This window comes from Pavona decussata, unplaced genomic scaffold (genome assembly GCF_977016875.1).
Source record: "Pavona decussata unplaced genomic scaffold, jaPavDecu1.1 SCAFFOLD_154, whole genome shotgun sequence".
Taxonomy (NCBI): domain Eukaryota; kingdom Metazoa; phylum Cnidaria; class Anthozoa; order Scleractinia; family Agariciidae; genus Pavona; species Pavona decussata.
Genome location: NW_028145566.1, coordinates 660594 through 686765, shown reverse-complemented (window position 1 = coordinate 686765; position 26172 = coordinate 660594). Strand labels below are relative to the sequence as shown.

The 26172-nt window shown below is 38.9% G+C and overlaps 2 protein-coding genes and 1 pseudogene across 2 annotated transcripts; 2 read left to right on the top strand and 1 right to left on the bottom strand.

Annotated features, from left to right (window-relative positions):
- LOC146466047 (uncharacterized) overlaps nucleotides 1-26172 on the bottom strand; it is a 451139-nt pseudogene that overhangs the window by 269926 nt on the left and 155041 nt on the right.
- On the top strand, nucleotides 29-8536 carry LOC146466056 (uncharacterized). The gene is made up of 3 exons (XM_085127817.1): nucleotides 29-370; nucleotides 4950-5249; nucleotides 6515-8536. Exons 1-3 carry the CDS (start codon nucleotides 242-244, stop codon nucleotides 6938-6940), a joined length of 855 nt encoding a protein of 284 aa, XP_084983943.1. The 5' UTR covers nucleotides 29-241; the 3' UTR covers nucleotides 6941-8536.
- On the top strand, nucleotides 13536-22657 carry LOC146466055 (TNF receptor-associated factor 4-like). Its single transcript, XM_085127803.1, has 8 exons — nucleotides 13536-13805; nucleotides 14577-14625; nucleotides 16579-16683; nucleotides 18468-18629; nucleotides 19291-19371; nucleotides 19979-20056; nucleotides 21056-21431; nucleotides 22071-22657. The coding sequence occupies exons 1-8, from the start codon at nucleotides 13747-13749 to the stop codon at nucleotides 22355-22357; spliced, it is 1197 nt and encodes a 398-aa protein (XP_084983929.1). The 5' UTR covers nucleotides 13536-13746; the 3' UTR covers nucleotides 22358-22657.

The window sequence follows — 26172 nt, the reverse complement described above, 5'->3', positions numbered from 1 at the left end:
GTATAAATAACAACTTACGCCTACTTCAATATACTGACGTAAGGTCGTGTGTTTGCGCTCAATTGAATGACAATTACGCCGGGTTGCTCCGGAACAAAAGCAAATTTTGCACGTCATTACAGTGTGAAAACTTGGCCATCAACAGATGTGAAAGCTGCCCTTTATTTTGGCCTGACACCGGTCACAGCATTGCGTTCTTCGCGGTGAAGTAACATTATCCTGTGAATATTAATCACACGCCATGGCGTTCTCTTCGAGCGGGGAGCTATTCAGCGCCGCCGACCAAAGCAGGTTTGAAAACATGATGAAATTGCTGCTGTTCCTTGAAGCAGAGCTTCAACTCAAAGAAGAGATCATTGAACTGTTGCTGGTTTGTATTGTACAGTTTTGATATTATTTTTATCTTGTTTATCATAAAGTAGCCAAAGTACACAGAGTACATAGACTTAAACTACGCGCGCTCTTTGATGTTTCGTTTTAAAACGAACGCTTTGCTCGGATTCGCGTAATCGATCGCAGTATTATAAAACTTCGCTTGGGCTAGTATTCTTCAACTTCCCTTCAAAGATGGACGTGCTCTTCAGACGGAAATCAGAATTTGGCTTTCCGATTTTCTATTCGTTTGAAAAGGCGCATTTTCCCGTTTACATCTCAAGTTCTCCTACGCAGAAACCCTCTTATGGTCCTGATTTAGCCTCGCGGGCAAGCCAAAAGCGCTCATTGTTGCATGATCGCTGCTCGCAGGCCCGCGATTTTATGTAAACTTCGCGAAATCACATTGCCAGATTACATTCATAATTTATTTATAAACTCTGTCCCGAATTTACCTATTTACTTTCGGCGGAGGAACGTGACAAATCTCGCTTGGATCTTTGTATGGTTTGTTGAGCAGAGCCTTTTAAATGGTCTTAGATCTCCAGGTCGTTCGATTTAATATATTTAAGATATAGATGGTCGTTCGATTAAATATATGGCGTACTTCACTGACGCTGAAAACCGCATGAGAGCGATTTATTTTAATGAATGGATATCCGGCATGTTTGCGGACTGACTTTTAATAGTGGAATCCGAATGAAAACGGACAGTTGAAATGAAAATTCAAAAACGGTATTGCCTGGGTGGTCAACAACCGCAGATATACCGGATTTGGAACGTTAGTTTTTCTTGCGTTTCAAGATAACTACAGTAGATCTGTCAGACATGAAACACGCCATATTAAAAGCCTATCAAATCAACATATTCATTCTTCGAAACATGTGGAAAATTCGGCACATATCTCTTGTTCCTATCGACCCTGTCGAGATAACATCGCGATTGAATAATTGCTTCTGATGGCAAATTCAGGAAAAAACTTGATCTACTTGACAAATTCTGTATTTAAAATTTCACAAATGTGAGGTATCCGAACGAATGCTTGCCTCGACAGAGATTGTTTCCCGACGTTCAGTCGCGATGTTGCCTGGCTTTAGACATTACCGATTTCAAAGGTATCAAATTTTATACCCAGCTTGTCAGCGAGATCAGTGACCTCGACAAAATGTCATTAAGTTTGTCATCGAAATATTAAAGTGCCGTTCTTTTATTACGAAATCGACGAACAAAATCCTTTTCCCCTCGAAAAGACTAATATAGATATATTTCAGGCGTATCGAAAGGTTTGGGGAAAAAAAAAACATTGTCTGCTCCTTCAGTTCAACCCTTTATAAAGACAGAATAATGGTCAGCATGAAATTTCGCATTGTAACATCAATTTTCTCCCACTACTACATTGAGAAGTGTTAGAGATAGCCTTGAGAAGTGCATGTGGACAAGAAAGAAGAATTTGTATTTTGATATCGGGGATTTTAAGTGTTAAAGATAGAAGAACATCCGCCCTTTCATTTGTTCCGGCGAAGTGAACCTTTGAAATTCATTATAAAAAAAAGCTTACAAAGGCCCCGTTTTTGAATTGCTCAAGTAATCGTTGCAGTAGGGGCTATGCAGAAATAAATCTTTATCACGCATTAGGTATGTTTGTGTTTTCAAAATAAATGTAGCATTATGCATGCGCTCGATATTCTCTTTTTCACGTCTCGTGTGCGACCGATCGATCAAATGTTTGGGGCATGCAGTTGCTTTTTTAAGGCTGCCTTTTGTGCGCAAAATATGTTACAAAGCCATTTGGGAGTTATTGTTCTTTATTGTCTTATGTGAGAATTGTCTAAAGTCAATTTCTATTATGAATCATTTATGACACGTCCGGGGACCATGACTATGAGCCTCTTATAGGCTCCTGGGACGAGTTGCATAAAACTTAACGGCGGGCGTAAATGCTATCGTCAGACGTTAAAATACTGAATGTGACTGGGCTGAAGGTCTGGCGTTAGCAGTTACGCCTGACGTTAAATTTTATGCAGCTCACCCCTGGAGACCTGCATTTCAGAAGAATCAGTCTGACCAAGTTTCAGAGGCTTTTTTTCTTCAATGCAATTCTTCTTTCAGTAAAGTTAAAGCGGCTTTAAAATTAATCCGACTTCGTCCACGAACATTGATCGAGTTGTCATTGTTTAGATGCCTTCTTGTCTGTCTGGTGGCAAAGGTTATGTTCTACAGGTGTTACTTTCAGTTTATTTACACAGCTAAGTATAGTTGTTTCACCTTTTGTAACCTTTATAATTGCATTAGATCACGCGTTGACTGCTTTCACAATAGCGCACATTGTTCGTGCCATGTTTTATAATACCGTCCCGGCGTTAATACACGTTTTAGTCAGGTCGAGATGAATTCAGAATTCAGATTTTTGAGACCGTTTGACCCTGGGTTCCGTTCGACATTCCTCGCTAAGTACGCAATGTTTTTTTTTTGTTGTTGTTGTTATTGTTTGTTTTGTTGTTGTTGTTGTTGTTGTTTTACATGAACATCTAATTTCGAGGCTGAGGCTGAATGTTTTTTTTTTGTTGTTGTTTTGTTTTTTGTTTTTTTGCAATTTCAGATGTTCCTATCAATTCTCGGTCACCTGTTATTGCTGTGAGCGCGAGCATTTCCATAAATCAATACGCATGTGAGACCAGGAACCTAGTCGCGGCCTATTGTTCTTTTTACCTACAATCTTGGACAAATCAAATGAAAAATTACGAACACCCCTTCCCCCCAGTTCTTTACACGCGTGAATTCATCATTGATTTTGGGGGGAGACGGGGTTTAATTTTTTTTATTCTGTCCAAGATTGTAGTTCTTATCCGGACCATTACTTAAAGATTATGATTTGCTGTCATGTATATCGCTTATCTGTGACATGCTTGTACGGCTTACTCCAGTTCTACGTACAAGATATCGTACCAGCCAACGCTCGGCATTTAAGTTATGTGGACTTTGCAGACTAAAGTTTTCTTTTTACCTTACCTGAGTTCATACCGCTCAAATAGTCAAAATAATAACGTTCTTTAGTGACTCTCAGCCAAGCGGCCTGGCCGTGGAATGGTTCGTGAAATATTGGTCAATCTCAGCCTCAACGTCTTATAAACAGCGTTGTTATATATAAAAAAGAGTTTAGAGTATGTTACTTGTGGTTTCAGTTTCGTGACTGATTTGGTGCAATTTCTCCTTTTTTCCTCGTCGACGTGAATGGCGTGTCGTTTAAATTTTTGTTTGTTTGTTATCACCTAAGATATCACACTCGCGTTGTCTTGTTTTTCCGTTAGGTACCTAGTCACGACTGCACGTTAACATCTAACTGTCTCGTAAATTTGACAGACAAACTACAGTACACATCTAATCACTTGCACCTGTTACTTCTTTCAAGCAGCAACTGAAATCTTGTTTTTATCAGCGTTTTTTGAAAGCATTTGACCTGGATAATGTAATACCGATACAAGCAGATCTGTCTCAACGGCTAACTTTTTATGTTGGCATGCACATGCTAGATAAAACATTGCACGCATTCACTTAATTATTTGTTTACTTCTCAAGTCTACCTCTTTTATACTTTAAGTTGTTTAAATCACATTAGAGGGATCTAAATAAGGGATGGGACGTGCACAGTTTGGGAGGGGGGTCTACATGGAGTTGAGTCGAGTTTATTATTTGCAATTACAAAGTATGACCCCCAAGTATTACAGTGGCTATTTGCAGATAATATATCACATCTAGCTGCTACATTAAAGAAACTGAAGTTAAATATACGAATACAGTGATGAACAGGCTAAAATACAACAATTATTGAGTTTTAAACGAGTAGGCTTCGTCCCGAGGTCCAAACCCTTACCCTTTTATGTACCATTTTGAAAGAAAAGGCAACTCTTTACATACCTTCAATAAGAAATGGTACCCCCCTCACATACCTACAGTAGAAACACTGCATTTCGTTTCGTTGGGTCTGTCCGGCCCTTTTAAAGTGCTACTACAATCAAATTGTCGAAGACCTTTTATTTTTGGTTGATTGGTAGTTTACGTCCTAAAGTACACGATTTTAAGTTATATCTTCATACGATGAAGGAAAGGGCCTTTTTATTGCGCTCAAACTCCACGAATTTTCATCCGCCATTGAACCGCCATGTTCCTGCGGCCTGGTCCTACAGCCACATTGGATAAGCTGTAAAGAACGCATTTTTGTTTCATACGTGACATGAAGTTTGATCGTAGTAGCACTTTAAATACCTAAATCACAGTTTTTCGTGCCCTTTTCTCTACTCCGGCTTATGAAATTCCTAACCTTTCATATACTATTATTACTAGTTTTTTTTTTAGTTTATGTTAAGTGCTTGGAGAAAGGTACTAGCAATAAATTGCTTATTCACACTAGTGCCTTTTACAAGGACGGGCTCTCTATTTTTTAGTAATAAGTTTTCCCTATTAAGACTGCGCGGAAGGTCTGTACTTTGCAGAGTTTATTATACTTAAATGAGTAAATTTCCGGGCCGTTAAACTTCAGTACGTTAACACCAGGCATCCTTGTTATTTTGATTCTCCAGGAGGACGAAAAGAATCAGGATTTTCTCAACGAAAAACTGAGCCAGCTTAACCGAAAGGAACACCATGATCCCGTGCTTGCCCTGGGGCGAGACAACATCTACGAGGAGGAACTATGGGAAGAACATTTTGACGGTTGGGAGTCTGGTAAGGACTCTTCATTTGATCACGTGGTCAAGAGCAATGCAAGTCAGCTGTGCGCAGTCGCCGCAATGAGGACTATAGAAATGGCGCATGCGCAGCATGAAAAGTACATTAAGACTTACAAGTCCCTGGAGAAAACTGGCAGGAACTATAAGAAGGTACGGTAAATACTGAACTTTGATTAACATCCTCTTGTGAGGTTCCAAAATTTCATGGTTTGTTCGTACGTTTGTACGCCTCTTGTTGAAGCTTTAGTAAACGTTTCACTGCGTTGTCTTGGTAGGAAGCCCACGCATTTCATGTTGTTTAGCTTGCATAACAGGCTTTTTTTCTATTTTTCTTTTTTCCGCTTACCTCGCGCTCCGCGCTCGGCTAAATAAGCGCCTGTTTATGCAAGCTAATATTGTCCTTCTTCACTGCTATTGTACCAAATAAAGCAGCCCGTGTTTTGACTTTTCCAAACAATGATCCGGTTGCTAGTTATTTGTGGTAACTCCTTGGATAAAAACCCTAGCTCGCCGGGAGCAAATCCAAAGAGCTGCGATGGTTTGTAGATCTCTGCAAGGGTTGGCTCCAGACTACTCATGTTCAAGATTTGAAAAGCGAGAAACTGCAGTATAACCTAAGGGACTCAGAATAAACTCAATGTTCCATTACCGCGCACAAACTATCTATCTGCCTTGGGAGTTGCTTCATGCTTGCTGGCCCTTATGCTAATCCGGCTTAAAGTCTATGTCAGTGGTTGTATTTACCTTGGAAGACGCCTTATCCGTCTCAGGCTGAAGTTAGATTCGGGGAGACCTAAACCTGACGGGTCACCCCGCTTACAGGAGGGATCCCGGAAAACGGGCCAGCCTACCTATATAAAAGTAACGAGATTTTAACAACAAAACCCGCCAAGAATCTCGTGATCTCGAGAGAGCAGGCGTAAACGTGGGATGACCCGAAACCAGTTCAGTAAAAAGGTCCTGAAAGTATAGTCAAGAGAAAGAGTGAGCACAACTTAAATATTGGTTCCGAGGAAAGAAATTGAAAGCGTATCATCTTCGCCAAATGATTAGTATTTTTTCGTGCTTTGAGCTTAGTTTCTAATCAGATGAAACCGAGTTCGAAAACAATCGAATCGCCAAAGGGGTCAAGACGCATTGTTTGTCCGCTTTGTCTTATGCGTCTCTCAGACGCGCGAAAGAGACGTATTTATTATATTTGTCTCAAATGAATAATTCGCCTGACGTCTGTTTTCTGTACTTATCTTGACGAATTATGAATTATACGTCTTACAAGACCACTGCGGTTAATGTTAATACCATGTGTGATGTTCGGGGTCAGCTGCATCTTGATATGTTTTCTTTAATCGCTTCCAGTTAGTCGCGTGCTTTGAATTTAATTTATCACTAATAGCTTCTAACTGGATTACTTGCAGTTGAAGCAGCGACTGTCTGCCAAAGAACCCACCAAAGTCATTGTACAAGAACCCATCCGGGAACCTGGATCCGACTCTGCCTGGGAAATCCGGGAACTTGAAATGAAAATCGGAGAATTGCATCTGCAGATCGACAACGAACGAAAGCGAAACGAAGTTCTGGAGCGTAAAGTCGACGAACTTACGACGACAATAAATAAAGAACGAAAAAGGTGTAGAAAAGTTATCGAAACTTTGGCAAATGAGGTTGAAAGGCTTACGAATCTTGTGAAAACACAGGGACGGAACGGACATCATTTAAATGGTCTGAAGATGAACCATGACATCGACAGTCGAGAAGGCATCAAAATGGGATCGAACAATCATCACATAAAGACTTTTCCTATATCAGGCGACAACGAGATTAAACAATTCTGCGTGCTATAGTCCTCAAGAGCTTGTACAGGAGACAGCCGGTTTATCTCGATACCTTTTCACTGAAGTTTTGTACAAATGAGAATATTTTTTTTAACAATCTTATCCCAACTTTTGGGCACTTTTCGTAAATGTGTTTTACCTCAAAGGTGTTTGCATGCATTCTTACAAGTTTGACTTTCATTTTGGTTTAGTGCATGACGAAACTATTTTGTTTGTTAAAACGTTGAAAATGTGAAACATACATAGTTGCTGAAAACGAAGAGTCATACGACGCTTACACGATACAGGTATAAGGTTCCTTTCGACCGTGCGATGCAATGAACCAATCCTGTATACTACCAAGGAGGTCTTCGTTCCGACGTCAGATTCTTCAATACTGGTATGTGATTTTGAACCGGCTTCAGTTCACTGACCAAAACGAATATCGATACCCTCTTCAAGGCAAAAGCTGTGAAACGATACCCAATCTGGCTGCACGTCCAGTTAACCCTTTAAGCCCCAAAAGTGACCAACATCTATTTTCTCCTTACAATTCCACTGCTTGATCAAGCATTCAGGTTCTGAGAATAAGAGAAATAATCACCAAAAATGAAATCTCTTGATTTTTAGACAAATTCTCAAAACAAGCAATACAAGAAGTATACAGGGAAGAGTAAGGAGAATTTCCATGTTGATACTGGGGCATAAAAGGTTTAAGACGATTAGAAGTGCCTTGAATACACAGCTGTGGTCGTACCGATATGAAAGACCTGCCGGAGTCATGGCAAGACTTATCCTTTGCAGTAGTGAAAAAGACGAAAACAAAAAAGTTGGATATATAAACTGCAAAAAAATATATGTATAATTGCCGGAAATTTCGGTCTGGAGAACAAACCTTGGGGGCTATAAGAATAGAATGAGAAAATACGTTACAGGAACGTTATATCAAAGATAAGGAAGTGTATTGGATGATGTCGATCCCAGGCTTTCTCTCTTTCGCCAAGTTGGTGATGATGTCATCCGCCCCTGCAAAATCTGCAGGGCATACCAGATACGTGTCCCAAGATCCATTCGTTGATAGACCAACTGTCCCATACAATCTCGACTCCAATCTGTATAGGAGTACGTTCTTTCTACGCCGAACACAATAAGTATAAAAATATGAAATAAATGAAGAGTTAGCTAGATAGATTCAATGCCATCAATTCTGCTCGTCGAACTTATTTACACAAAGCGACTGAAGGGCTTGGCCTTTTTTTATACATATATTTTTCTCAGTTTATATATCCAACTTTTTACTTCCGTAATGGATCAGTCTTTCCGTCTACAATTTATTATCTCAAGTATTTTACTGATCCAGGTCTATGCAAGATCCAGCATTTCTCAACGTCTTGTCGCTGTGATTTTGTCAAATTTAGAGTTTTGATCATGTGGATACCCCCTCACTCTTTCGTCTCAAAAGCCATTCAAACTTTATTTATAGTCAGTTTTGATAGTTTCATCGAAAACTGTTTCGCCGTTTATGTTAAACGTTCGAGTGATTTTACGTTTACGTTTGTAAATGAACCTTCAGGACTTACGTGAAGACAAGTTGTATAAAGCGAAATAAATTATTAGATAGACTGATGCCATTGTTAAAACAATTAACAAGTATTTTCTCTTGTGAAGCAATTTTTTTTTCGAAAATCACTCGACTGTCAAAGTGACAATTTGAGTGATGCCACGCAACGTGTGGGTGAAGTTAAGGTGACGTGACGTGACGTGATGTGTTCAGATGTGAGATAAGGTGCGTGACGTGCGAAGCGTAGCGTGGCGTGGCGTGATGATGTGAAACACCTTTTTCTTACTTGACTTATAGACGAGTCGCATGGAACATTTCAAGGCTGCCAGCAATTATAACAAGCTGGTAACAAATAGTTACTGGTTATTGGAATAACTGACTAGTGGGATGTTTCACGAGAAATTAATAAAATTTGGTATACTAAGCCGAGGCTCGTAACTTAGAAAAATAATAGTAATTTTCTGAACGTTCTCTACAAAAGCAACAAACAGCAATTTGTATCGCATGTATAAGGAAAACTGTATTTAAACCCTTATTTAAAGTACCATAAATGTCACTAGCAGATGATTACACTTTCAAGTAATAAAATGTCTGTTTTTATTCCGAAATTCAAACTGGAAGTGAATCAACAAATACAAACGCCATGTACCGTACATTAAAAGGGAAGTGTCATGGTGTTTTTTATCTCATTTATTAAAAATGGTGAAATAAGACCTTAACTTAGCTACAAAATAATTTTAGAACAACGAGAGGAAAGAAATCAACTCAATTCTTGAAAGGAACTTCTCTTGATCTTTTCTAGCGCACATTGGAAACAAAAAGGCGAGAACTTGAAAAACATTAGCCTAACATTTTTCAAGTTTCAATCCATTCCGACCTACTCTGTCTCTGACTAAAAGCTTTAATCGACAGTTTTGTTTCACTGGGGTGATAATTTATAACAAACTAGACAATTATTTTCTTGTTTCTGTTGGGTTTGCGGGACTGCTTCTAAATTCTGCCACTTGGCTATCCTTTCCTGATGTTCCTTGAGCTGCTGGCTCATTTAGTTTTTCTTTTAGTCATTCTGTGCTTACTTGGTTTCTTCCCTCACTAGCTTATGAGCGCGCTCTTTTTTGTATGCTTATTTTGCCAACGAAAACCAGCCCAATCTCATTCCCAGAGCCCTCGTTACCCTTGTCCAGTGGGACGGTTCCGCTGGACAAGGGTAACGAGGGCTCTGGGAACGAGATTGAAACCAACCTTTAAGGTGGGGCTCTACCTGAATTTGAGTGAAATTTGAAGAGTTTTAAGAATGGATAGAAGAAAGAAAATGATTTTTGGAACACTAACAGACAGTCGACAACCACGCAAGAGCACCCCAGGTTGCTAGTGGACTAACTTGGTATCCGTCTATTAATTATTAACTACAAATTCTAATTTTAAAACTTCACTAAATCTTCAACATTCCTTATTTCTTTTAATTTTACCAATCCTTCAAGAAAAATTATTTCCTTCCAAATATACCTAAAAATCACCCAAAAATTCATAAAACACCCCAAATCATTAATTTGTGCTATGAATGGAGGGTTTTTGTATTGCTTGAAATGCAAACAAGATATTTTCATTTGACCGATTTTAAGCGGCGTGAAAATGGCTTTTAGGTGAACCCCCACCTTAAGGAGGGCGCAACCTTTTGCTACTGCGCTTGCGTTCTGTGCATCTTGGAACGTTCCATTAATCGTTCCACGAAGCTTTGACTTCTTTAGGGTGGTGCCTCTTAATTCAAAGATTTTTGCGCGGTTGTGCTATGCGTGACAAGAAGATCTGAGCGACAGCTGTTGAAATCCAATAAGAAAAGTAAAGGTAGCCTTCAGAGATAATTAAGCTCAATTCAATTTGGAAGAAAAATCGATACATTTGTATGTGTTTTAAAGCTTTTTTAGAATTATTGTTGCTTAAAACTATCTCTGAAAAATGTGTGGTTACCACCAATTTTCTTCTTAGATTCCAAGAGTCCTTGCTAAGATCTGCTTTTCCCACATAGTCATAAACTTCGCAAAAATCCTCCTGTATTAGGATGCACCGTCCTTAAGCTTACGTTCCTCGAAGTGAGTACTTCAGAAAGTGCTTCGAAGAATTTCTGGCTTTTTCGTTGGTGGAATTCACTTGCGGAATATCGCTCTGTATTCCATAGAAATGACGACTTCTCATTGGCTATAATTCAGGATTGGTTTCCTGGCATCCGAGCTGTTCGACTGCTTCCTTTCAGTCAATTTATTATCGTCACGCCCTAATTAGCTATATTTTTTACACTTCTTGTAAAGTTGTAATTAGTGAAATTCTCTACATTCATTGTCACGTTGTAAGTAACGTTGTAACTATTGAATCCTTGTTGTATTTGTATCACACCGACTAGCGGCTCTGTTACTTGTACTGAAGATGGATGAAGCTTCATCCTAGACTTGTACACTTTAAAAAAGTCGCGACCTTCTTAAAATTTTTTCCTGCCTGCTGGTTCTACGGACATTTGGCAGTGAAAATTACGTAACTGTTACGAGTAACGGTAGCTAAAAGTTAAACCCACCTGCTTGTCGTACTCTGAACATCTTGGGCAACTTCTAAGTCTACTTTGAGAAAATGCCGTACTACTCCGAAAACATTGTTTCAAAGGCTGGAAATCCTTTTTTTCATTTTTCTTTTGTTTTTGAAGAGCCACAAAAAATAAAGCGATTTAAAAAAGAAGTGGGCGTCAGTGTAGAATTGATGATTTAGTTTTGTCCAGGTGAAGCTGTTGTGATTGGATAGAATGTATCCAAAGTAGCTTGCAGTTATGGAGGCAATTGTACGTCACAGTAAAATTGCACCATGAAAATTTACAGTTTAAGCTGAAAGAAATATCGAGGCCTTGATACAATCGATCTTTGTTCCAGCTAATACAAAGAACAAGCGTAAATGACTGATGCTATTTTTAATTAAAGCACGCTGTCATTGGTTCAGAGATGCTCTGCTTGGCAGGTGAAAGGATTAACTGGTTGAACTAGTCTGATTGGCAGATAACTGGAAAACCAAATAAGTACACTGTTGCAATACAGTGGCGTTGATACATTTGCGAGCGAGTTAAGGCTGGGCATTCTTTTAAATTTCCAAATGGAGAGTCGCAACAGCGGGCAAAATTTGGTGAACGAAATTATCTCCCAGCTCAAAAATGACGAGGTAAGAAAATGTCGTAAAGGGTTTCAAACAATACGCGGTGAAATAGTACCAAAATGTTTTGATTTAATACTGTACAGGTGAACCACCAAGCTACAAATACAAGTACCTTTTAGTTTCATTTGTACAGCACTAACGAAACATACTGAAAACTATAAAACAGGACTGAATCTTGTCCTCCTCTTTCACTATAACATGCTTCATCACATAAACATCCGGTAAATATTAGTACGTTTAGAAACAGTAATTTCTCTTTCAATTAGGATCTATTCAATATTGCTTTTAATCTACCCCGGTAGGTCAATACGATTTCATTTGTAGTACTAAGTAAACAAGCGCGACAACGTTTTACACGAGCGAGTCTTTCGTTTGTTTAATCCACAGAATTTCACTTTCCAATGCAAATAGTTTGACTGAAAAATGCGATGGTTTGAATTGAAGTTAATTAAGAGGGGCCAGCTCATTTACAAGATAAAAAAAGTCGATCTAAATTATTTAAAAGATGCAATTACGGTATAACAAATCCCTTTAACTGTTATTATCATACCTGCTTAACTACGGGAAAAAACATGGCGGTTTACTCTCTGAAGTTTGAAACACATTTTTTAAAAAGTCGTATGTTCCCGGTGACCCTAGATCTTGGAAGACGACACCTATCCATCTCGTTTTATTTTAGTTCTGCATAGCGCAGTTCATTAAACAGGTCTTATTTACAAAGTTTCTGGGCTTTAATTGACTCGCGCTTAAACGAATATTGCCCTGTTGTATCAGTTGCGCTATATTGTATTACATTATATTGAACTGCTTTGTTTATTTAAAAGGTCGAAGCTACCGATCCGAATAAAGTTTGATGGTACAAATGAAAGCTACTACATAGACAGCATGAAAGCTAATTTTGCAACAAGTTAATTGTTTTAAAATTCGCCCGGAAGTTTACTTAAGTTAAGTAATTAAGATTATTTTCGTGGAGCGCTAATATGAGTCCTCGACCTTAATATCCATCATATTATCTCAAATTTACGGCTGATTCTTATTCTTAGCTAAAAGGTTCAATTTGGAAGTCAAACAGCAAATCTTTTAGTTTAACATGTTTCTACTTTTCAATGCAGCCGTTTTTTTACGTCTAATATCACTTGCTCTCATGAGCTCCAAAATGTAACAGGAATTTAGTTTCATTCAGAAAAATATTTGGAAACAGAAAATATCCCTACCCGCCCCCTCTAAGCAAGTACTGTTCAAAAGCGTTTGTTTGCGTTATGGTTGCGTACAAATGTACATGAAAGTACTGCTCAGTAGCTTCATTTGAATGGGCATATCATTCATAAACTCAAACGTTAAAACCACGTTTAATAAACAGCACCGCAGGAAAATTAGTGCTCAGTTGCCTTCACTTGAATAGTCACATTCAGGATTTCACCAACAGACTTAGAAGCTGGAACCATGCATCTTGTACAGCATAATAAACAGCACCACTGGAAGGTGATGCACAATTCCTTTCATTTGAATGGTCACACTTGAGGATTTCTCCACACCCTCAAAAGTTAGAACCACCTAGTTCAACATAATAAACAGTACAACCGGGAATTACTGTTCAATCTTGAGCGTTGATTTGAATGGTCGCTTTTTAGGATTTAATTGACCCACATACTCAAGAGATTCAGCACAGTTTACAGCAAGATAAGTAGTCCAACAGCCCAAAGGAAGGTACTGATCGATCATTAGCTTTCATGCCAGAATGACCAAACTATAGGGTCGGCGAATTAATGTAGTGTGGTACCATACCATGTGACACAAGGATCCACTTTATAAGACAGAAAGATATAGAAGAGGCTGTCGTGCTAACTGACCTCGACAATAAGTACGGCTGGATTTCTTTGAGTGATTGTCAGATATTCCGTGTTTGCAGGAATTCAGAGCTGGAGGAGTAGTAAAGAGTCCCATTAACTCTCGACCAACCAGCGGTCATTTGAGCCCAGCCTCTCTCAGCCAGCTGCAGCCGAGAGAGAAGACAAAGGTGACATTCATTTTTCCTTTGGCTGAGAAATACCGATGTCCCGTATGTAAAGATGTGCTGCGATACCCTATGCAGTTTGACGAGTGCGGACACAGGGTTTGCTCAGCGTGTTTTCCTGAGCTAATCAGGTAAATTACAATTTGCGTTGTTGAATGAATGAATGAACGAACGAACGAACGAACGAACGAACGAACGAACGAACGAATGAATGAATGAATGAATGAATGAATGAATGAATGAATGAATGAATGAATGAATGAATGAATGAATGAATGAATGAATGAATGAATGAATGAATGAATGAATGAATGAATGAATGAATGAAATGAATGAATGAATGAATGAATGAATGAATGAATGAATGAATGAATGAATGAATGAATGAATGAAACGAACGAAGGAATGAGTGGGTGAGTGAGTGAGTGAGTGAGTGAGTGAGTGAGTGAGTGAGTGAGTGAGTGAGTGAGTGAGTGGACGGATGGATGGATGGACGGACGGACGGACGGACGGACGGACGGACGGACGAACGAACGAATGAATGAACGAATAAATGGATGAATGAATAATCGTGTCTCAAAGTATCGAGCAGAGGGAGATCCCTCCGCTAACAGGGGACATGTAAATTTCACTTAGTCATTTTTAGATGTAGTGAAAACGGAAGTCTGTTGCCCGAGACCTCTGCAAACGTATCTAGACGCCTGTAAACGTGGTAAATGCAACTTAGGAAAGGCATATTGAATATCAAAAGCCGCCATTACACGATGCCACGAAAGCACGCTACTAGGACAAGGCGACAATTTTAATCACTAACAATTTCATTCGGCGTATATTAACCTATTAACCTAATCTGTAATAGGTAATCAAAGGAGCTATCATTGTTTTGCTTACTTTTGCTACAGAGTTGAGCCAAGATGCCCAATCGATCAGAATCCAATCGACAAAGATTCTGTAAGTAAATATTTTCTAACGAGCATAGTAATTGGTGGGTTTCGAAATTTAAAGCAATGGAAAACCGTCTTAAGTTTCTGTCTTACAGTGCAACGAACTCAACCGGGGCCACCGATAAAACCGACATTTGAAATGTAAAGAAATGTTCTCGTTTTTGATTGGTTTACAAACTACCAAAGCCAGAATCCTTTGTTATAAACGTGACCTTTTTTTTTTAATGTTTTTTTCTTTCATTTAAGTACCAAACATTACTTACAACACTAACACTGCTTACAATACTAACATTACTTACAAAACTAAATTTCTAACAATGCATAACACTATTTACAATATAGTAACATTACTTACAATACTAACTATAAATACAACACTTATGATAGTTATGCTAGTTATTTTCATAATACATATAATTTTTATTTATTAACCTACTTTTCTACAGTTTGTCACCAAGGGAGAAAAAAAAAGAGCACTGTACCGTCATAAAGTATCTAAAGCGTACAGTCTATATTTTTTCCATTTAAGTTCGTGAATGGACTCGTTCTTATTTGACTTCGTTATTTGCCATTCTAATCGATAAACGTAGTTGATCTTATTGGTGAATATTCTAAAAGAAGGATGGGTACCTTTTGGGCGACAATCATAGATATAAACGTGACCTATGATTGGCTGATCAATGTTGGGTGGCCCCGGCGGAGTTCGTTGCACTGTAAAAGCTTTCATTTGCCACATTTTGCCGGATTGACTTTCTCAATTAAGCGCAGGCGTTTATTCCGATGTCGGCCTCATATACGTTTATTCAGCGGATGCTGTATATTTGTTGCTTGCATTTTACTGGTTAAAACGTAAAATGTAACCGTGTGAGAGGCATAAACTAAGGCGACTGGAAGGCGAGTTTCCATAACTTCGTTTATTCATAGATGAAAATAAAACGGACAGACTGAAACTTAAAACTTATTCCCAAATTTTTGGTAGACTTACAGAATTTCAAAATTTTCAAACAGTGTTTTACCATGCTCCCATCATTAGCGTAGCTTCACTGCCCACTAACCACATACAACCCACAATTCCATGATTCGATCGCTCAGCACTCGAATGTCTTTACAGTGGCCCAAATGCCAGTTATCAACTCTTGATAAAACCGAGGTATTCGTTTCTACTCCCCAGTGACGAAGCACTACAATTTTTTTTACAAATTAATCCCCTTATCTTCAGTCATTTTCACTCTGCAAAGTGAGAAGCAATGCATTCTTAATCAGGGAAACTGCCACACCAATCTTGTTTCTTGGGTCTTTTTATCTGCTGGTAAACAACGGGAAGGAGCGAGAGTTCTGGGGATGTGACTGATTTAAAATTTGTCTGAAGTCGTACTTGTACTTAATCTCGTACTCGTACTCTGATCTGAAGGTCCCTTTGACGGTTTTTGTCCCAGTCCATCGAGACACGATAAACGTTGAGTATGATGTATTATTTAGTCAGTAACACAGGCATACTCTGAAAAAAAAACCGAGTGCTCCTATTAAGGGTCAAACCTAAGACCTTCCGACCATTAGTTCGGATGCTCTACCACAGAGCTACAGGAGGTGCGTGGGAGCTAAGGCCATTAAACGTAGGTTCATGGGACAAACATTCTGCATACTGCTAGGATTGGAATGTCATATGTGGCATATGCGCAATGGAATAAATGTGATGGAATATTTTAAGCCTGGTGAACAAATGAGAATGACGTATTATTCAGTAAGTGACACAGGCATACTCGGAAAAAAAATATTCCATCACATTTATTCCACGATAAACATTACATCTTTCTTATTTCATTACCGAGCTTAAAATTCACCATCTTTCCTTGCTTATCATTTCTTGTTCTGTACGAGTTCCACTTCTGTACAATGGCAAGATATGGAAATTAAACAAAGGAAAACGTTTCTTTTTTTACTGTGTAATGTCTGTTTCCAGGCGTATGTGGACAAAGCGTTTAATCGGGAGATTCTAGAGCTTGATGTGAAGTGCAACAATCACGAGTGGGGCTGCATGTGGGAAGGAGAATTTCAAAAGGCGCTTGTGAGTTTTATCCCTATAAGTATTAAGTTTTACCAGCAGTATACCAAACCGTCGTACTGATGTTATTAACTAGGGATCTTAAGCCGCAACGACGGCAACGTCAACGTAAACTTCACTTGAAAAGATAACTTTACTTTATTTGTGCTACTTCGAGATTAACTCAACTCGTTCAACTTTTACAGAATCAAGTTAAGAAAGAGAATGAAAAATTCACCGTGTCTTTTCACGCTGTTGTTTCGCGGAGGACGGCAAAGAAATTTACCAAAATTTAAAACGCACGTGCAGAGCGATTGTTTTTGCTCGTCGAACCTATTGTTTTGCGGCGTTGTCGTTGCGGTCGCCGTCGCCGTCGTCATTGCTTAAGTTCCCTACTAACCTGAGTGCCAGGCTTTCCAGGTCGAGAACTCAAGAAAATTAAGGCAAGGGTCTGTAGTTATTTACTCAAAAAAACAGGGGGGTGGTCTATCATCTGAAGATGTAGTCCTAACGGCGTGAGACTTTGGCACCGTAATATGGTTGCAAACGTCAACATATTGACATACAAGACGTATGTAAATTAGGTCACGTGACCTGTTACGACCGCAACATTCCAGAAAACGTTTGATCAAAAATAGCATCACTTTTTATTGCCTCCTGGAGACTGCCTATAGTTTTATAACTTTACGGTTATTAGGCACTTCATTTCTGTGCCCGGGCCTTTTTAAATATTCTCTCAGTTTTAAAAATAGACTGATAATTTCACTTTGAAGGGACTGGGCACTAGTGAAAATAGCCGTGTATTTTTAAAATTAAAGGAATTTTTAAAAGGCCCGGGCACAGAAATGAAGTGCCTCATACTTGCACAGTTTTAAAACTACGGGCAGCCTCCAGGATGCAATTAAAAGTGGTGCCATTTTCGCTGGAAACTTTTTTATGAGTGTTGCCACCGCAACAGGTCACGTGACCTAATTTACATACATCGTGCATGTCAATGTGATGACATTTAAAAGCATATAATGCTTCTGAAGTCTCACGATGTTCTGGTTAAATCTTCAGAAGATAGACCACCCCCTCGCTTTTTCCAGTAAATAACTAGAGACCCATGCCTTAATTTTCTTGAGAAGGAGAGGAAGGGAAAAAGGTCCTGCACCTCCTACCCCCCCCCCTCCGCTTCCCTCTCCCCCTGTCCCCTCCCCTTAGGAAGGACTGCATGGTACTCAGGTTATGATGTTACCGACCACATAAATTCATCTGAACAACATTGATCGCCCAATGGCTGTATTAGCTTGCTATTTGGCAATTATCTTAATGATTAAAGATTCATGTTCACAGTGCATCATAAAATTTGTACGTCACCGAACAAGCCCAAAATGACTTTCTCACCTGAAAACACTTCATTTGAAGCGAGAACATACCTTCACCTGCTTCCATGATTTCTGTTCCAGTAATACATAGAGGAAATAGAGGAAACTTCACAGCTGTCAAACGTATGACGCATGCGCATTTGCGCCCTTTGTGTTGTAAGGGAAATTCAACCAAACATTTCAGGTTCGCTTTCAGCCCAAAGCGGGGTCGATCAAGTGAAAATAGTGTTCTTTGATGATGAAATTTTGGATCACAAAGATGCAAATGCAATGCATTGAGGCATTTTTCACAGTCCAGATAAAAGAACGATATACATTGTCAAGAAAACACAAGCAGATTTTCACTGTGCGCCTTGCGTTCTTATCTTGGGAAATACCACAGGCGTTGGAACTGACAACTTTAAATAAAATAAATAAATCTTCATGTCTTCCTTTCTTTAGGAACACGCTAACGACTGTGAGTTTGTGGACATGCTGTGTTCTTACGACTGTGGGGCCAAATTTCAGAAACGGTTTTTCGAGAGGCATGTCGACAAAGACTGTCCGAAGAAGATAATTGTCTGCCCATACTGCGATGACAGACACCTGAGGGAGAATAGAAAGGTTGGTCACTAATCAGGTTGATTTACATGAAGGATGAAGCCGGTGTAAAGCTCCCATTCTAAAATTACCTCCACAGAATTTTTTTTCCCGGTCGGTTCGACGAGAAATCCGATAATTCATATAAAGCAAGCACATGAAGATTCCACTGTTGATTGTTAGGGCGTTTTGGTTGTCGCAAATCGTACAAATTTAAGAGAATGTATCATTGCGAGAGTGATCGTCGGCGCCCCCTTAAATTAGCCTCTTTGTTGAGTTTGCAAAGAAATTATTGCTACAGCATGAAAAATAATACTGTATCCTAAAAACGTGAAGGATGAGAAGACCATAGGTCATCAAATTTAACAGATTTGTTTGGGGAAAGTGATCCAACCCAGTACAGTTTTTGCACACTAATGGCACTGTGCGAACTCCCGAACAATTACTTGAAGATTTTCAAATTATCATCGGCACAAATAATTTTCCATTAGTCTAACCCTGTGGATGTACTTAAGCTTTGCAAATTTTTCTTTCATTATTGACGGGAAGTTCATAAGGCAGTTGGATAATCGTTGTTGCCATCAACAGCTACTATCCGCTGTAGTGTGTTGCAAGTGACAAATGTATCACCCAATAAAAAGAAGCCAATACCATTTTCGATTTTTATCTTGCATCTCTATTTCAGAGTCATCTCGATGAATGTCCAAAGCTGCCGATGCCCTGCCCCAACAAATGTGAAAAGAAACTTGTTATCAACAGAGACCAGGTGAGAAGTGATTAATAACAGCTGCAGTCATAGCAGTCCAGTGCTGCTTAATTGTTGTTGTTGTTGCTGTTATTATTATTATCATTATTATCATTATTATTATTATTATTATTATTATTATTATTGTTGTTGTTGTTGTTGTTGTTGTTGTTGTTGTTGTCGTTGGTTTAACGATGATAACAAGAACGATTACAAATACATGGCGATGATAGTGACAATGATAATGAATAATGATGATGATGACAATGACAAAGACAATGATGATAATACTGAAGATGTTAAAATTGATGATGATGATGATGATGATGATGATGACATCTTGTCAATGACGATGACGCAAGATGGCAAAGGAGACGTTAACAATGATGATGACGTTTAGAATTATGGCGATGATGTTGGTGATGGTAATTGTTATGATGCTACTCCAGAGGCTAACTTCAGTCACTATACAGTGAACATCATGAAGAAAACCTTTCGGGTGAATAAAGCGTAAAATTTGTTTGTTTGTTTGTTTGTTTGTTTATTTGTTTTTATTTATTTATTTATTTATTTATTTATTTTTATTTATTTATTTATTTATTTATTTATTTATTCTCTTTTGTTTCAGCTTGAACACCATGTCAACGAGGAATGTCCTAAGACAAAGATGAGTTGTGAATACGAAGAGATAGGCTGCACACACAGGGTAATCATTTATATTCTCAGAATAGACTCAGTACCCTTCAGTTACTTTGTTACTTACACACTTAACTTTGTTTGACCCGCTCTAAACACCGTGTTGCACGGAAAAAAGCAACTACTACACTTGCTACTGCCCCCTTTAGGGGATGCTAGTCCATCAAAGTGTCTCCTCTAGAATTTTCTTATGAGTACGCAGGTACTCGTTTATCCAGCTGTCGAGATAGAGACTGAAGTTTCTTGTCTTAAGGCTCGTTTAAACGGTTTCAACATTTGGGTAACATTCGTTCAACAAAAGTTGAACGGATGTTGGGCAAATGTTGAACAAATGTTGAACGGAGTGTTGAAACGGCTTCAACTCCATTCAATATTTTCGAGAGCAAGGGAAATGTTGAATCGATGTTGAATGAAAGTTTAAACCAATGTAAATTTGATTCAATACGCTTTCAACAAGCGTTCAACATTTTTTTCACCTTCAACAATGTTGAACGACCTGTTCAAACGCCCCCGACATCTGGTTCAACAAAGTGTTGAAACATTTCGAAGAATTATTGAAACCATTTAAATGGGCCTTTAGGAAACAACACGATACATCTTAGAGACCAACAGCTGTAGTTACAAGTAAAGACTACAAGTAAAAGCATGAAATAAACAGCTTCAGTAGTTTTGGAGAAATCAGGCTTGAACGGGATTCGACTACCGATGCAACGCACCCATAGAATGAACTATCAAGCTAACTAGTGAGCTGGTCGTCTGCAACTTTGCAAAGCTCTTTAACATTAATTCATCAAATGAATTTCTTTTGAGTTTGGATCAACTTTTAAAAAATCAGAGAATACTTTGATCATTTGTCACTCACTCACTGCCTATACAGGTAGTTCTGGCGTCAATGTTTTCATCTGATTGCTGCATCAATGAAGGCAATCAATTAATCAATCAACCAAATCAATCAAACTGCTAACACTTAGCATGCACCTTTCTAATTTAATTATTCTTTTCTTTACAGTGTAGTCGAGACAAACTTCCCAAGCACCGCAAGACCGAACTTATAGGTCACGTGAGAATGCTTTACGATGTCGTCATGGCAATGAAGAAAGAGCTGGAAGAGACTAAGCTCCAGCTTAGAGAGCAAACAGAGGCAAACGCGATGCAGGAGCAGCGCATTGCAGACCTGGAAAAGATCACAAATAGTCAGCTGATCTGGAGAATCGACGACTATCAAAGAAAGCTTAAAAACGCGAAGAGCGGGGAGGCGGAGACGATCTTCAGTCCAGAATTCTACACGAACAGGAACGGGTACCGGCTCATGGCTTCGGCCTGTTTGAACGGAGATGGTAAAGGCAAGGGCACTCATTTGTCTGTATTTATCAGCGTGGTTCAAGGTAAGTTCTTCACTTTTGTAGCCTCTTACGAGCAGAGTGTAAGTTACAAGGACGACAGAAGATTAATAAAAATTGGAGGCCAACAACACCATTAGAAAGCATTCATTTGTTAAAATCTCACATACAAACACTTACTACATTTGATGCATATTTAGAATTTCGTAAACTCCAAATGTAAGCCCATCCCAATTTTATATGTATTGTAAAAGAATAAAATATTTTATCTACACAGCCAAGAGTTAGAAGTAAATTGTTAAGCTGCAAGGAGGTTGAGAGTAAAGTCATTTTAGAAAACTTGAGAGTTGGAAAGTAGTTAGAAAGAGAAAGGATAACAGCTTAAAACCTGACGAACTCAATGTAACAAAATGGCAAGAAAACAAATTGTTAGACCGTGCACTTCGGCAAATTGAATGTTGATTTTATACCTTCATGCATATTTAATAGGAGAAAGTTTTTTACGTCGTCCTTTATGATAATCTCTTCCCCCAGTCTTTTTTTCTTCAAACAACGCTTTTTATTTTTTGATTGTTTCTCTCTTTCTTTTTCGTGCTTTTTTTCATGGTGGGAAAGGGGGGATAGAGCGGTTACCCAAGTCACAGAAAGATTGTCTCACGAAAAGCTCTCCTCCATCTATCCTAGGAATTTACGACTCTCTCTTAAAGTGGCCGTACAATTACCGTACAACGTTTTATCTTTTGGACCAGAACTGCGACCATCAAAAAAGAAAGCATATCTCGTTTTCTGTGAAACCGAACGTGTGTCCCGAGAACGAACCGTTTCTTGGCCGACCAAGGAGCAGCAAAAACCCGAGCTTTGGCGCGGGAAAGTTCGCGTCGCACGAGGACATTAACAAAGGACAATATGTCAAAGACAACACGATGTTCATCAAGGTTATCGTGGATTGTGATGGATTTAGTGAGCCTTGAACGTCCAAAGCAAAATGAGAACTGCCGTTAGGTCTGTTTTACAACCAATGACTTTAACGGAAGTAGTCAAACAGGACCCACCAAACCACAAAATAGATGGTGGTCTCTGCCTGTACCCTCCCTTCTCCAACCTCAAAAGACGGTGGTTTTATTGCATAGCCAACCCTCTATCCAGCAGTAAAAGATGACAATCATATTCAAACTTCACTTTTCTTATTTCTCTAGCAATGCTGACTCTTGCTAGCTGAATATTTCTGCTTCAACTCAAATTTTAAAGCCAATAAAATGTTGTCGGTAATGTTTATGAGATAGGTGGTTTCTTCGATAACCCTCCTACCCCAGACAAGGTGGTTCCTCTTCGAACAAACTTGTTATGACCTGTTCATTAATACAGCAAGAATTGTCATCATCATCGTTTCATTATCATTATTATTATCGTCATTATCATCTTCATTTGACCGAATACTGCTTGCAACCGCTGCTGCAAATTGGAAGCGAGACACAATTGTTTTTCATATAATAATTATGGCTCAGCGATACCAACTTTCAGTGTATGCCACGTTTACTGAGGTGAATCATGAATTTTTATCACTAAGTTGTTACCCTTAAAACACCGGCTCTAGAAAATAAATATTGTAAAATGTAGAATTAGGGATGTGGGAGAAAAATGTAGAATCAGGTTGTGGAAAATCGTATTAAAACGTAGAAGGCAGGGAACGCCACAAATTCAAGTTTCGCTTAGTTCAAAAAGTTTCGTTTGACTTATGTCGCAACGCCACATTGAAACGCTTTCAACGACACGAGCCGTTTGCAACATCTCGTGTTCTAATAAATAACTGAATAAATATATAAATAAATAAACAAGCAAACAAACACATCACTTTATTTAAGAGTCAATGGTATTTAGCAAAGAGTATACTATAACTATCCAGATCGAATTGGAATGGGCCCTTTCGGAGTTGCTTCAAGCCTCACTATGAAAGCGAGGCTAAGTGCAAAATTTTCATTATGAAAATTTTTTTCATTCAGATGCAAACAAAACTAATTTCCATATGAAAAGCTTTGCACTTAGCCTCGCTTTTATAATGAGGTTCACAGCAGCCCTCGCCTTAGCTGTTGTTAGTCACAGAAATTTATTCTCGACTTGTCTCAAGTCGTTTTCTTATGCGCCGAAAGAGTGATCGACGAGCGACAAAGTCGCGAGAACGGACTTTGAGAAAGTCTAAAGTTGTATCAGGTACAGTGTTTTATGCAAGACTAAAATGACTGGGAATAAATAGTCCTGTACATGTTTAATCTTTTAAGCCCTAACAGTGATCAGCATCGAATTTCTCCTTGTAATATCAATGCTTAGTCAACCCCTGAGGTCATGAGAATTAAGGATATGATCCCCCAAGGTGACTTTTCTTGATATTTTAATAACTTCTCTCCAGAACCTTTATACCAAAAGTATGGGGACAAGATAGCAGAATTTGTTCTTTGATGTTAGGGGTTCAAAGGGTTAATACTGAATCTTTTCTATTGCTAGTTTTCACGAGGGCTACCACAAAGGTGATTTGTTTGCTTTTTTTGCACACTAGTGCGACACCTTCAAGGCAAATTTTATTTCGATATACTCATATAGACATATCCGAAACACAGGAATTCATAGCAGCGATATTTTTCAACATGTGATGTAAACCCTGCAACTGACTACAGACGTTTGTAGGGCCAGTGAACCGCGCACTGCTTTGAAAGATTCCTAAGGGCAGATTTACGAAGCACTCTAACACAAGATGTATCCTTCCAAAACTTTACTAGTATTAAGAAACAATACTTAGGATATATCTTAACTATGCACAGCTTCGTGAATCTGGCTGGCCCCTGGGTGGCAGTAAAAAGAACGTGGTCTTTTTGCTACTGCACATCTCGTGGCGTTACCTACTACATGAAATTCAAAATTTGTTTTTGTGTGGGTACGGAAAAAGAAGATCTTAGCAAGAGCTAGTTATCCGAAACCAAAATTTGGGATAACCGCGCGTTTTTAGAGAAAAAACCTTGCCATACCTTGTTATGTATTTGAAAGCGTTTAAGAATTATTGTTTTGCACCAGTCAATTCAAATCCCCCCCCCCTCCCCCGACCCCCGGGACATAGCGGGGATTTAACGCGGCCATAGCTGGGATTTAACGCTCATTTAACAACGCGTTGGCCCTGAGGGGCGGGGAAATTAACAGAATGTCAGTTTGACCTAGGCCATTGACCAAAAGCGGCGACAACAGCGGGGATTTCAGCATGAAGGAACATTAAGCCGAGTCCTTGTCCTTCCAATTTTTATGTGATTTTAAATAAAAATAGTCACAAACATTTTTATAACTGTAGATATGTGACTTAGTTTAATTTTATTGGATAGATCATTAAATCGGGCTTATTTAACGAGACGTTTGAGCACTAGGATCAGAATGGAATCTCATGATACCACGCTGAAAGTTTCGTCCGTCACAATGTCGATCCTTATCAACAAACCCAAACTGATTTGTATTTTAATTGGTTCTGAAGTACGGTACTGATGGCCTCCTATGCGGGGCTTTTAACAATCTACTTGCCCCCGGGGGCGGGGAAATTAGCGGTGTTTTAACACCGGGCCAATGTTAAATTCCCCGTTATGTCCCTAGAGTCGGGGAGGCGGGGTTCCAACTGACTGATGCATTAATCATCTCCCTAATTTTTACTTTCGATTCCAATAGACCTCTCTATACGGTCTCCTTAACCTGCATAGTTATATTAAACGGCGCAAAAATATCTTTGAATTCAGAGGTACCGTTCTTCAGTACGCAAAACGGTCCAGTTTATTATGAGCACAAGAAAAAGCTTATTTTAGATTTATTTCTCCCAAGGAAATAATTGAGCATATAACAGCAAAAACGAACGATAAAAGCCGACGTTTCGGTGTGATCATGACTCCATTGTCAAGGGAACTATGTAACATATCATGCGCGAAAATTAATATAACGGGGTGCCAAAATTATACAAATACTTTCGCACGAATAGAGTCTGATTGCACGTTAAGATTTGGCTTTGAGTTTCTTATAAAAAGCACTTCGTGCACTAAACAGTCAAGTTTGTTTCTACATTTCTTGAGTACTTCGAAACGGCTCAGCAGGTCCTGAGGGACCGTCCCGAGCACGTTCTTGTAGTGTTTGGCAATGGAGGAGGACTGATGTCTATGTCCTTCTACACGATTATGTAAATGTCCGCGTGTGTACCCGGCATAACCCGCATCACACAGGTCACATTGAAAACTATAAACTACACACTGTTAATTTACAATTAGTGGCTTTGTTTCCTTTACTTTTAGCTCTTGTTCAACTTTTCGGCTCACAAACACGGGCTGGATGGAATGGAATGGAGAAACGTCTAGTATTATTGAGTCACTTATGTTTGCAAATAAATGTTAAATTAGAGCCCACCATACGGAAATTGCGCAAAAGCATGTTGATTTTCATTGACGTAGATCGCCCTTGGCATCTTACCAGAGTCTTCAAACAGAATAAACCAAAGTGAGATATATTCTTTTTATAGAGCGTCCGTCGCCACGGCAACGAACATAGGACAGCGTCGCCTATTCTAAAATTTGCACTTTATCTTCACTAGAATATTCGAGGTGCTTTAGATGTATTTTCATTTTTCTGCAGCCAATATTTCTTCAGTTCACGCCAACTTTAAAACTTCCGTGCCACGTTTTACATTATTATATTTTTAGCTTACTGATATTTGCATGTTTTCCTCGATTGGAATGGTGATGCTTTACAGGGGACGGCTAATTGTTCTACAAAG